Below are 12,841 nucleotides of genomic sequence, written 5' to 3'. Positions count from 1 at the left end.
CAGGTGGTGGATACAATTGGGTGTCGTAGCTGTGTCCGAGCTACTGAATGGGGTGAATCCAAACACACAAACCCACTCATGTTTCCTGGCTTCCATGCAAAGAAAATTAAAGCAAATAGGACAAAAGAAGCTCTGGCCAGGTGCTTAGTTTTCACATCTGTGTGAGAAAGATCCCAAGGTGTGCTGTGGGACATGTGTGCCCTGTGATTTAAATGTAGCTTCTCTCTATGAATTTTTCTGTTGTTTTCTTACTGCCCCTGCTGTTATATTTAGGTACCTAAATGCCTCTTGGGTATACCTTAGCTTCTCATTCAAAAAAAGGAAAATACCCCTTGTATTCCTTCTTTTCTTTAGAGTGTAGGGGTTTTGGAGTAGAAAGCCAGCATCAAAGGCGATAACTTGAATATGGGCTGATGCATTTGTGAATCTTGTGCTAGCCACAACATCTAGTATGTGAGCATTGTAGCTGTAGACTTGAAGTGTACGGTTGGGACAGTTACAGGACACAACATCGATTTTCATCGTTCTAACTTTGGAAATCAATTCTGTGTTTTAAAGCACTTCTGTGAATAGAACTGAAGGTGCTTTTTCAGGAACTATGGACTAACTAAATTAACCTGAGAGTGCCTGCTGTTTGTACTTGATGCTGCAACTTAAAGCCAGGAGGAGGGGAGATGCAATGCTGTTTGCTTGCCCCTTGAAAGATGACAGCTGGGAGCTGTAGGCAGATGAAGAGATTGAGTCACTGCTGGGTATCAAAGCTGACAGTGCTATCTTGTTCCTGTGGTCTGTCAGAGGACAGCCCTGCTGTGTTCAAATGCAGCCTCAGCAAATGACCCAGCTGTTGCACTTCCAGCGATGAACTGCTGTTGATTTATGGGGTCATGTCGTACTAGTCACCATTCCTTTTTTGTATATGTTGTGTTGGTAAGGGAGTTGTAGAGTTTCAGGGGATAAAGCAATTGAGGATTCTTGCAGTAAACTTTCATTTCTGTCTCTGCATCTCTGGTGACCATTTAGTAGGGAAAGGCATAAACCATGCTGAGGGAAGTGTTACAGAAGGAAATCCTCTCCTGCCAGGGTTGTATTACCTCTTCTCCATATATGTGAAGCATGTTAATCTGCTGTTCTTGCCAGTGGGACAGTGCTTGCTCAAGGCCATTTCTCACTCTTTTATTGCTCCTGGAGACTGCAAAAGAGCAGGGACTGTTTTTTTTTTTTTCTCAGATGATGACATATATTTATGATGCTACATTGTAAACTGCTTGTCAAACCCTGAAGGACAACACAGAACTGAGGAAAAAAAAAACAAAAAACAAACCCAAAACAGAAGACAAACCGTCAGAGAGTAAGGTGGTTCTGTAATACTGAACTTGAGGTATAAATCATTGATCCAGATGAGTCTCTTGAGGGACTTCCAATCTGGAAAAGCTATGCTGTTACTTGCCATTATATGTGCAAAGGCCTGCTCAGGGGTAGGTCATACAAGGTCCAGATGACTTCATTGGATTTAGATGTTCATTACAGGTACTATGCAGGAAGGATTTCCTAGTTTGGCTTTCCACCAGTGAATCATAAGATCCAAGATGGCAAATGCAGCTGTTGCTTTTGCTGCTTTGGGGATCTCCTTGTTTAAGTGGCAGCAAAGATCTGGGCCATTGGCTCAAATATTTTTTTAACTTACTGACCTCCCTGGGCATTCCTAAGTATCATCACGGTGAAGTTGCCAAGGGAAGCACAAAGTCAAGTCTGGCCTCAAAGCTGTATGTTGAGGTGGGATGAGTACTGGAACCTGCATTAAATGTGTTACAAACAGACCTCCCAGGGTGTAGGGGGTAGGCTCTCAGCTGGTGTAAATAGCTATAAATACGTGGATTTACCCAGGGTGAGTTTTTTCAATCATGGACGTAGTTTGTGTGGGTTTTGTCGTGTTCCAGTATATGTACACAGACACAGCTTCGTTCAGTGCTGCAGGCTTAGAGGAAAAGCACACCAGCAAAATCCATCTCTGTCTTCTCTGGAAGGATAATTCTTGGGAGTGGTCAGGGAGAACTAATACTGATTGTTACCTGCTTGGGACAATCCCATATGTGCCCTCCTGTGGCTTGGTGTCTCTGGATGCACCCAGGTCATCGTACTTGTGAAGCATAATTTTCCAGTTCTGTTTCAGGTTTGTCACCTTGCATTCATTTTGCATTCACCCCAGCAAAGTCAGTGGGATTTCAAGGCAGGAGACAGGATTTCACTCCGTCTCTCTGTCCATTCAGTATTATGGAACACTCAGCACACAGCTATGTGCACTTCATCAGCTCTGCTATTAATTAAGCATGTTCCTGAGGGACATACACATCCAGATGTGACCAAGTCACCAAAGTGCTTGGAGTTTAGCTGGGTTTTGTCTGGAATTCGTGTGAACTGTGAATGTGAACTCGTGTTTTCAGGGGCAGGGAAGAAGTTTTTTGTGTGGAAGACCCACTTCTTAGGTTATTTTTGAACTAAGGCTACTGGGTTAGAACATGACATTTTTCTCTCAGTACTTGGGAATCACAGGCGACATAAATGCAAGGCATGAAACAGAGATGTTTTATCTGCTATGAGCAGAGTGATCTGGAACAAACCAGCAGTCCATCTGGCTGACCTGCTCGTGTGATCTTTGGTGCTTACTGATGCCTGGTACCATATTTATCTTGAACATAGTTTTTCTCTGAAAAGTGACTTTTTATGAAGTTGGTACCATGAAATTCCACAGTTCACTGGATTTCCATGCCCAGGCATGCTCACTTTGTTGGTCAATGGATACTTATTCTTGACTCTGCCTTTGCACATGCGTTTCTGAAAGAAGCCTTATTTTTTTTTAGCTTAACCTTAACAATAATTCAGTAATTGGAAGTTAACAATTGTATTGACTATATACAAATCAAAATAAAACCCAGTTTGCACTGTCATAACTGTGTTGACTCCACAGGGGTTAACAAGAGTAAAATTTGCTTTACCACTCAGTCATTTGAACAGATGTGATTCTGATTATGCACAAAACCCAATGAAATAGTGACACTTTTATACAGTCACTTCTCAGACGGTTATTAGAATATTTTCTTTGTATTAAAACAACTATAGTTTTCTAAATTCCCTTTACCCAGGTGTTAGTTGTAAATCGCTGGGTTCACTGAGTATATTCCAGGATGACATCAGGTATGACATAATGTAGAGTGAGGGCTGACAAAAGCACAGATCCAGGTGCTGGGACTGTTAATCAGAAAACAGGCTAGCAAATGATTTCCTCAGGTTGCGGATGGTCTCAGCTTTTGCTTCATCTTCAGTGGCATTTCCTCGCTGAGATGACTCAGATATGCTGAAGCTGTTTGTCAGGGACTGCGATTTGCTGAAAGGGAAAACAGTTCAGACTCATCAGGAGAAGATGGGAATTGAAAGCTGGTTACTCATGCTTTGTGTTTCATCACACAAATTCAAGGATAAAAGGAAAGGCTGGCATGGAAAATCTCCTTGTGCTAAGACATCCAGGAATGGGGGAGGTGGGACAGAATGGGGCATGGGCAAGTGGCTTAGTCCAGCTTGGTGTGTGTTACTGAAAATATCTGACTAGAAGTATGCAGTTGCCATTTGGTGAGGCTGTTGTGGGAAACCCTTAAGTAATTTCACTACCAATACAGAAGACGGCCTCACAACATCTGATATGTTCTTCGTGTCAGCTCAGGGTGCTTTTTGGACAGCCTTTTTCTAATATCTACAGATCCTAGCAGTTTGTCAGAGCACTTACTTCAGGTGTGGGTGTGGGGTGGTTTGCTGCTTGGACATTTCCGTGGGGCTCGGCTGGCTGGGAGCCCGGCCTTGGGCAGGAGGCCTGGGCTGCTGTGGAGGGAACGCGCCTGCCTTGGAGGCCTGGACTGGAGAGGACCCAGTTGCTGATCGGACTTGCTGTGGAGATCCAGGTGACCTTTGCTGCTGAGGGGAAGTGGACTGGGGACTCTGGGGCTGCTGTCCTTGAGGAGAGAGCCGCTGCTGTGGGGGCGCGTTTGTTCGTGGAGGCTGAGATGCTTGTGGCTGGCGTGGTCCGCCTGAAAGGGACATGTGACATAAATGTGAGGAAGTACATGTGGTGGGCAACAAGCACAGGACATCTCTACAGAAGGACAGGTTTTGCTAAGAGGAGAGACTCTTCAGAGTAACTTCATGGGGAAGAATAAGGCAAACCCTCTTCTACAGGCCTAAAATTGGTGTCATGCCCTCCTCTCTAGAGCTGTCCATTTCTCTACCTTCTTCAGCACTAAAGAAGTCCCTCCACTCTCCCCAAAGGGAGTCACTTCAACCTGCCTTACCCTTCATGTATCTGGTATTTCTTATCCTTGGTGAGTGCTTCCTGCTTGGGGAAGGAAGAGTCACTGGAGTACCAACTCTGTGGGAAATGTAAGCTGACCCTGCTGGTTTTGGTCAGCAGTCTCTTCACGGGCCCAGCAGTTTGATGTGAGGCACTCCATCCTATCACTATCCATACCTCTGTTCCAGAACCATCACCAGGTGGCTTCAGTTGCTTTGGTAGCAGACTCTCAGAACTGAGGAGGATGTGGAAAACAATTGGATGTGACATGAGAAATTGCTGGACATGACAGATAATACTGTGAGAACCTGACAAAAGTTGCAGGTAGTGTTGTGAGGGCTGTCTGGATTTCACAGGTGGTCAGGGGAGTTATGTGAGAAAAAGCTTTGCCGAGAATTGAAGGGGAGTGCTGGAGACAGATGCGGAGTAGTGCCCTGCAAGGCCAACAGCTCATGTCGATAGTATGGAATGCCAAGATTACATACATGTGTTTGGTATCAGAAATGCTGATTTTGGATGCAGCAAAACTGTGACCAATGAGAAAAAGATAATTAGAGGAGGGTGTTAATTTGGTAGAAGGTTGAAATGGAGAAAGGAAGGGAAGGTGGCAAAAATGAGGGTCTAATCAGTTACGTGAATTGAATGTTTGGTGTGACCTGGCTACCCACGGGGTAGCCCTATGCTTCATCACATCAATGTACGTCAGGACAATAAGCCAAACCTGTTGTCTTGACCAAGCCACATAAGTCAAACCTGCTTCTGCTGTCAGGGGGAGCTGGGTATGTGCTCTTGCTGACATGGGAACTCCTGGACAGATGGATCAAGGATCCTGGCATTGCAACACTGGTGTCTGTTCCGAGCCTGACAACACTAGCATCTTCCCATCACTTCTTAACACTTGTAGCCACCACAGCTTTGTGCAAACACAATATACTCTGAGCCCAGAATCCTGCTCCAGTGCCAGTTCAAGTGGCCTTGTTTGGCTGGGCCAAGTCCTACCAGGGGTATCAACTGGATCTATATCAAATTATCATCCCACTTTCTGAGCTGCTGCGGGATATGACAGTATCTGCTTTAATAGTACACTGAATTTGCTGCCTGCTTGTCAGTGAATTGGAAAATGAGTGAAACCTTTATCCTGATTCCTTTTATTTGGAAGGCAAACTGATAAGACTCAGAGTTATCACTGTCATGGGAATCAAAGAACTGTACCTTGTGGAGGAGGCCGTGGTTGTGACAGTTGTCCAAGCGGAGGTCCAGTCTGAGATTTCATTGACACAGGCTGAACTTGTGGAGGCTGGAGGAAAAAAGCCAATCCGGTTAATACAGAGTCCCCAATGAGAAGCCCTGAGGTAATACAGGAACTGTAGAGTCATGAAGTGTTCCTTAAATACACACTCACACACATGCAGCATCTGGCTGGTAAAATCTCATGGGACCGTAATGGAGAGGTGAGTAATAAAGAGCATAGAAGTTGTTTGCTCACAGGGAATAACAATGAAGTTACAGTTTAGAATGTTTTTTAGGCAGTCAGGAATTACCAAATGTATCTGGCCTGAGGGGTTCTCTTAGTCCCATCTCCCATTTTGGACAGTTGCCAGCACCAGATGTTCCGAAGGAAGGAGGGATGAACCATAGAAATATCTAGGGAGTAATCATCTCTGTACCCTAAGGGGTCTCCTCTTGATTGCTAATAAGCAAGGGCCAGCTTCAGCCCTGAAACATGAAGCTTTTTATCTGCTCCACAAAATCTGCAACAGTTCCAGATATTTTGTTTAGATATTTACATCCAGAGCCTTTGAGTCTTGCTCAGCTTTCAGCCTCACTGTCTTTCCCATTTCTTGTCTCCATTGCTTTGTGCTGAGTTTTGAGATTAGTTCTCACAACCTGCCCATGCTAGGCCATTCATTATTTTGTAAACCTTCATTGCCCTCTCTCTCATTCACCTACCTCCTTTCTAAAGCCAAGAGACTTTAGAATCTCTCCAGTCCCTGCATGGGAATATTTCCAAGCCCCTAAATGTTTTCATCACCAACTTCTCTTTCCCAGCTTTGTAATTCCTCCTGCAGATGCCAGAGATGGGTCTGCTTACATTTTTCCAGATGAAGCAATATCTGGGTTCTCTGTATACATTGCCAGTTCATTTTTCCTGCATCCTAATTTCCTGCTTTTCCCTTGTCAACACAACCATAGGCTGAGCAATGGTTTTCATTAGCCTGTATGTGACAAAGTATTTCTCAAGGGAATGGCTGGTGCCACTTGAAAGTTCTGCACATTGTTTATGCTGTCTCTCTACCCCCAGCTTAGTTTACCCTTCAGTCTTCATATGGAGTCTCATTTGCTGTTGTGGTGACTGAACATACATAGCTCTGTCAGATGTTCTTCACTGCCATCCCTGGTCCTGACTAATGCAAATAATTTGGTGCCATCTGCTCTTTCTTCTCTCTTGCTGTTTAGTCTTTCTGACAGATATTTTAATAAACAGATTAAGCAACACAGAACTGCTGCACAAAGGGCTGGTCCAAAATTAACAAAGCCTGAGTAAGCCTATTGCACAAAATTGTTTATGAAAACAGGGGAAGCTGAAGACAGATAGACTGGTACATGCTGGATTATTTACATGGAGAACATCATGATAAAAGGGTCTTCAAGGCTCCTGAAAGGTCAGGAGAATGAGCTAAGTGATTCTGGAAGTGGGAAGAAATGTTTCATAGTTGGAAACATTGAAATTAGTTTCAACTGACTAACGAAGATGTGATGAAGTTGCCCGTCCATTTTTTGCACAATTTGTCTGGGACTTGCAAATGGATGGGAAGGAAAATCTTGGAATTTTCCATTCATGGCTTCTAGCCCTACATAGCTTGGGAACTAAACCTTGCCTTGGTGTTGATGGAAATATATTCTCTGAATGCTGTGAGACATCCTGATTAGACCAGCCAAAGAAAGGGAATTGGATCTCATATTCACCTCTACAGATTTTCCTTACAGTCAACCAAGGCATCTCAGAGATAAAGGCAAAACAGAGTTTTGAGGCTGAGAGATGAAGGGGTGAGGGCCAGCCCAAGGTCTTCTGCCTTTGGAAAAGAGACAGTGAAGGGAAAGTCTGGTGGTGGGTCAGAGAAGCGAGGGAAGAACCTCAGTGTAACCATGAAACTGGGTTTCATGTTGAAGGCATGAAAGCGAATTTGTCATTAACATCTTATCCTGTCCTGGGCTCAACCAGCCCATCTATCAACACAGCCAGGCTCCGTAGCCTTGAAGCCTCTGCTAACTGATTGCAAGAATTAAAATCTCATATCTATGTCTTTATCTGAGGTCAGCTTCTGCTGCACAATAAAACTTTACCCTTTAGCCCCTCCATGCTTTCTTTCATAGCTTGTCTGTTACCTTGCCTAAGGCTTTTTGACTAACTACGTCATTTTGACTGATTGCCTGTTATCTACCACTTCATGAAAGAATTTCCAAAGAAATGAAAGGAAAAGAATCGAAAGGAAATTAATGGGACATTTTTCCTTCCTTGCAAAAAAAAATAATGTGGTAAATGCCCTTAGCTGTGGTTTCTGCTGATTTATTTAATCTTCTGTATTCTTCTTTAAATTATCATTTGAGATAATTCATAAAGTCTATGACTTACTCGGCTAAATTTTTCTACCTTACTCTTACAGCTTTCAAACCACATATTTTGTATTTGTTGTACACCAATCCTCTGGAGCAGTGACTATTTCTAATGATTTTGCACAGGTTTTTTTGGCAGCTTAGTCACTTCCCAAAATCAGTTCATTGGATGTGGCCATCTGGAGTTGGGGGCTTAATAACTTTTTTAAAATAACAGTCATCACTGACTTAATGACTGTTTTTGTTCTTTTTTGTGTCATTCTGATCAGGGAAAAGTGTAACAAGGTAAAGCAGTTCCCCACTTTCAGCAATTACATTTTGTAGAGTCAAAACACTGTCCCTGTTGTCTTCTTTTCCTCCCTTAATTCTGGATGATCCATAGAACCCACCAATTGTTTGGTAGGGTTCCATTTTCTGATGAACTCAAAGAACTTGTTTCATTCTTTCCCCTATCTGCTCCTCAGAATTAATTTCTGTCCTTTTTACATTTCATTTTATTATTCGTATGATGCTACATAAAGGTCTTCTTAAATGTCAGATTTCCAAATTTGAAAGATTTTTTTTCACCCTGTTTGTCTTGAATGTCCTTTCTGTCATTTAACTCCAGAAGTTTATTTCTCACATTCTTGGTTCAGGAGCAGATCAGAATTGTATATATGCATTCTGGAAAACAGTGGTCTCTCAGATAACATCTATACAGTTTTACTTCTAGGGAGTTGATTAATTTTCTCACTGCTTGTGTCATACCCTTACTTTTTGATATCACATTTGTCCCTTGGACATCTAATGGTACACACTCACTTTCTGAATTTGTACCTGGATGTTTCTTAAGGCAAAGTCAAGATGTTTTTACCTCCCTCTGAATTGCTGTCCCACTGTGGTATTTGACTTGCTTCTTGATAGCTGAAGTCTCACATTGTTGTGACTTGTTACTTTTCCATCTCTGTCAATTCTGTGCACTCAGTTTCATAATTTCTCAGTTTTTCTCGACCCAGAGACTAGTATAGAGAGGTCCAATAATACATATAGGTATTCTATTCATACCCATAGGATATCCAAGGATTTATGTTTCTATGTTTTCAGTACTGCCGTCTTTGTATTCAGAATTGCTCTTTGTATTCCTTCTGTGGAAGTCTTCCCCTATAGCTCTAGTTCTGCATCTCACCAGCCTCATATTTAATTATTTCTCTCTGGACACTTCTAACTATTGTAACATTATGTTAGTAATGTAGCATGTGCAATTTTTTTTATGTGTGTGGAACCAAGCTCTTTCTCTCTGTATAGTAAAAGTCTAGTTAACATGTTTGTGGGTTTAGTTTTCTTGATTATATATACAGGTATTTCTAGGTTGTATTCCCAATGCAGACTCTTTTTCTTATTTGACTCTTCTATTTGACATAGTATCCCTTCAAGATTTGTTTTGTTCTTGCTTTGGTCCTAATTTAGGTCAGCTGTAATCCAGTCCAATCCTGTACCAGTGTATTGCAGACGTGGAAAACAGACACATCTCTTCATGTTCTCAGTTTCTGCTGGCTTGCCCTTTGCTCTTAGTTCATACACTATATCTTGGCTGTTTTGGATGGTAGTTCTTGATTCCACTTTGTAAATGCTATCTCTTCTGTATCACTTTCCCTGCCTTAAAGCATTTTCAGTGTCTATTAAATGTTTTACTCCTTAACTCTAGCTAAAACTTGGAGTACCCGAATACCCTTCATGCTGGGACCTGGTTTAGCAGGAGTGGATTGTCATATGACAAAGGCAGAGCACCATAAAGTGCCTTCTCCCATTTTTTTGTCTCAAGTGGAAATGAAAATTGTACCAGTGCATTGCAATCAGTTTTGTCCCTCAACCTTTTTACTCTCTTGTCTCTTCTGTTGTACAGATTTGTTGTCCTCAAACCTTCACACTTGGCTCCCTGTTAGATACTGAAAGAGGTGTAGAAAGTACACCTGGATACTCAGGTTTTGTTCTGGGGTGTTTCATTTACACAGAACTGCCCCTGGGAAATGTGGCAGTACAATTAGATGCATTTGATACTCAAAATGGATGTATACAAGAAGAACTAAGGAGTCAGTTTAAATGCAAAATATATGTGTTCAGCCTTAGCAAAGCCTCCCCCTGATGAAGGCGACAAAGGACATCTCTGAAGAAGAAACAGCAGTAAGGAATGGAACAAGTCTTGCTGGAGAGTCCCACTTTCTGTTCTCAAAAGCAGAACAGGCATGTAAAAACTGGAATGAAACCTATCCTGAGGGATGTTGTTAGACAGAAATGAAGTTGGGCATTAGAAGAACCTCTAAAAATGTCTGTCTTCAATGTGAATTTAGCAAATCAGAATGTCTAGATGCATGGACTGGTGTGATGTCATATTTATCTGGAAGGAGAGTAAGGGAGAGAGATGGGTTCCTTAGGGGTGCCCACTTCAAGGAGTCTGTGAGAGTCTCCTTTGGAAGAGCAGGAATCAGTCTGTCCAATACACTCCCATATGGGGCTGTTCAACTGTCTGGGATATCTGACTGCCTGACAGACTCAGTGAGGAGAGTGAAAGAAAGAAATTCAGGGAAATAACTTGGTCACAAGGTCTCTATTCACTCATACCCAAGGCCTCAGCGGTGACGGTGTAGATCCAGCAGAGATGACAAGCTGAGTCATTTTGGAAACAACCAGATCAGCTATAAGCTGTCTGTCCTCTTCTATGTGCTCCCCAATCAGGGGCATCGAGCTGTCCATCACCTGCCACAGGAGAAAAAACAACAGTTAGTAAGGTGGCTTCCTGCTGCCTGTTTCAACTCACCTCTTACATTAACCTGTTTTGTGTCTCCACATCCTTGCCAACATCTGTAGTCACCACTCTCCTCATGCTGAAAAATGCTTGACTTTTCCAGGCATGGGATTTCGCTTAGGATTTTTTGGAAAGAGCATGTACTTCCCCCAGCTCTCCATCTTCCTTCCCTTCACAGCTTGGGAGCCAAGCCAAGGCTTATGGTGGCTGGAGGTTTCTAAATCAACTAAATACAAACTTTCTCCTTCACATGTCCTGAGGAGATGCGTCTGATGGATGAGGTCTCTCTGGCATTGTCCCACAGTATTTTGGGGTGACATTGCAACTGAAAGGGCCACAGGGGAAGAGAAACAACATGTACTGAATCCTGAGGAGATGAGAGCAATGAGACCTGGATGAAACCAGGAGACATTTGGGATTAATGAACACAGAGCACTGCACCCTGAGAGCGAAAATAAACACCACAGATGTGTAATGAATAGGATGTCACCAAACCAGCACCAAGTGCAGGAAAAGAAACTTATTCTCTGCTTGTCTTCTTGATAATGCTGTGATACAACTGCTTCCCAAGCAAGTTTACAACTCTGCTGGGGAAAACTGGGAAGTGAGACTGTGGGGATGGGGGAAGGAAAACTGTCAAAGGGTCTTTGAGGTAAGAAATGGCCTCACAACAATAATACTGGAAGCACAGCAGACCCTCAGCTGTATAGCAGCCCCAAACATAATTTTCAACAGTTCATCATAAATCAAGTGCTTTGCAAACATTAACTAAATCCCACAGGAAGAACTGTACTCTGATGAAGTTAAGATTCAGCTGGAGTAAATATAATAGTACCAAAATAACAGGGTTGGAAGAGTTTATTTTATTTTGCTTTTATTTTTAAAACAAACATTAAAATCCCTGGAAATGCAGAGTTGAAGGTTGAATTGCTCAAGAAAGGCACTGACTCACGCTCAGATAACAATCGGAAGTGCACTCCACCCTGGCAAGGCTGCAAAAGAACACTCTTGGAGGGAAATGGAAAATTTTGCACCCTCTTTTTTTAGATTTAAAGTAGAGGAAATCAGTGAGGTGAGTTCACCGAGTTTGTATTCTGCTCTTTTCTTGCAGAATTATGGTTTTGTTTGATTTCTATATGTGTCTTTTCTGAACACTAGAAAAGCTACCTAGAAAGTTTAATCTAAGGTACCATTGGAGAGTGGGTTGATGTTTATATCCATGGCCTACTTGGCCCAGGGGGCAAAAGGAGAAGGTTAGGAAGTTGTATGTTAGTGTTTGGCAAAATACACAACGCGGCTTTTCCTTCCACTATCCATTTAGCTGTTCTTCTGTTGAGAGAAGACGTGGGGAATATGATGCTTCCTAACAGCGTCAGGGTATGGCCAGTTCCCATCTGGGTCTCACTAGCCAGCGGCTCCTGGTGGCCCTCCAGCAGGTTCCTGCACAGGTTTCCCTCCTCTCCACTCCTGTCTTAAAAGGAAATGTGGCAATTACAGTTCCCGAGAGAGAAGAGGTCTCCGTGTCCCTGCACGGCACGGTGCGAAGGGCCCGTGTGACCACTAGATGATGCCGTGTGACCACTAGATGATGCCGTTCCCCTGCCGAGAGTCAGGCGAGCCGCGCTCCCGGCTCCCGCCCTCCTGGGAGTCACCGAGACACGGCTCTGCTCAAAACAGCCCGAACCCCGCTTTTCATAGACTCATAGAATGGTTTGGGCTGGAAGGAACCTTTAAAGGCCATCCAGTCCAATACTCCTGCTATGAGCAGAGACATCTTCAATTAGATCAGCCCTATCCAGCCTGACCTTGAGTGTCTTCACAGATGGGGCATCCACCTCTATCTGCACTGTAAAAAAATTCTTCCTTATATATAATTTGAATGTACCCTCTTTTAGTTTAAAATCATAATCATTTTTCCTGTTGCAACAGGCCCTGCTAAAAGGTTTGTCCCTGTCTTTCTTATGGGCCCTTTTTACACACTGGAAGGTGCTATAAGATCTCCCCAGATCCTTCTCTTCTCCAGGCTGAACAACCTCCAGCACTCTACTCATCTTCATGACCCTCCTCTGAATCTGCTCCAACAGGTCCATTTTTTTCCTGTGCTGATA

The 12,841-nt window shown here is 43.1% G+C and overlaps 1 protein-coding gene across 1 annotated transcript in view; it reads right to left on the bottom strand.

Moving 5' to 3' along the window:
- Window positions 1-3,142: 3,142 nt before the first annotated feature.
- Window positions 3,143-12,841, bottom strand: part of SYN3 (synapsin III) — a 236,808-nt gene continuing 227,109 nt past the window's right edge. Inside the window, exons 15-18 of the mRNA XM_069002932.1 lie at window positions 10,550-10,684; window positions 5,549-5,633; window positions 3,779-4,076; window positions 3,143-3,382 (exon numbers count right to left, since the gene is read on the bottom strand). Of these exons, the coding sequence (XP_068859033.1) occupies window positions 3,250-3,382; window positions 3,779-4,076; window positions 5,549-5,633; window positions 10,550-10,684 (651 nt within the window). The 3' untranslated portion in view covers window positions 3,143-3,249. The remainder of the gene's footprint in view (window positions 3,383-3,778; window positions 4,077-5,548; window positions 5,634-10,549; window positions 10,685-12,841) is intronic.

This window comes from Aphelocoma coerulescens, chromosome 1A (genome assembly GCF_041296385.1).
Source record: "Aphelocoma coerulescens isolate FSJ_1873_10779 chromosome 1A, UR_Acoe_1.0, whole genome shotgun sequence".
NCBI lineage: Eukaryota > Metazoa > Chordata > Aves > Passeriformes > Corvidae > Aphelocoma > Aphelocoma coerulescens.
Note: the sequence above shows the minus strand (reverse complement) of the source record. Positions and strands in the feature narration are given on the sequence as shown.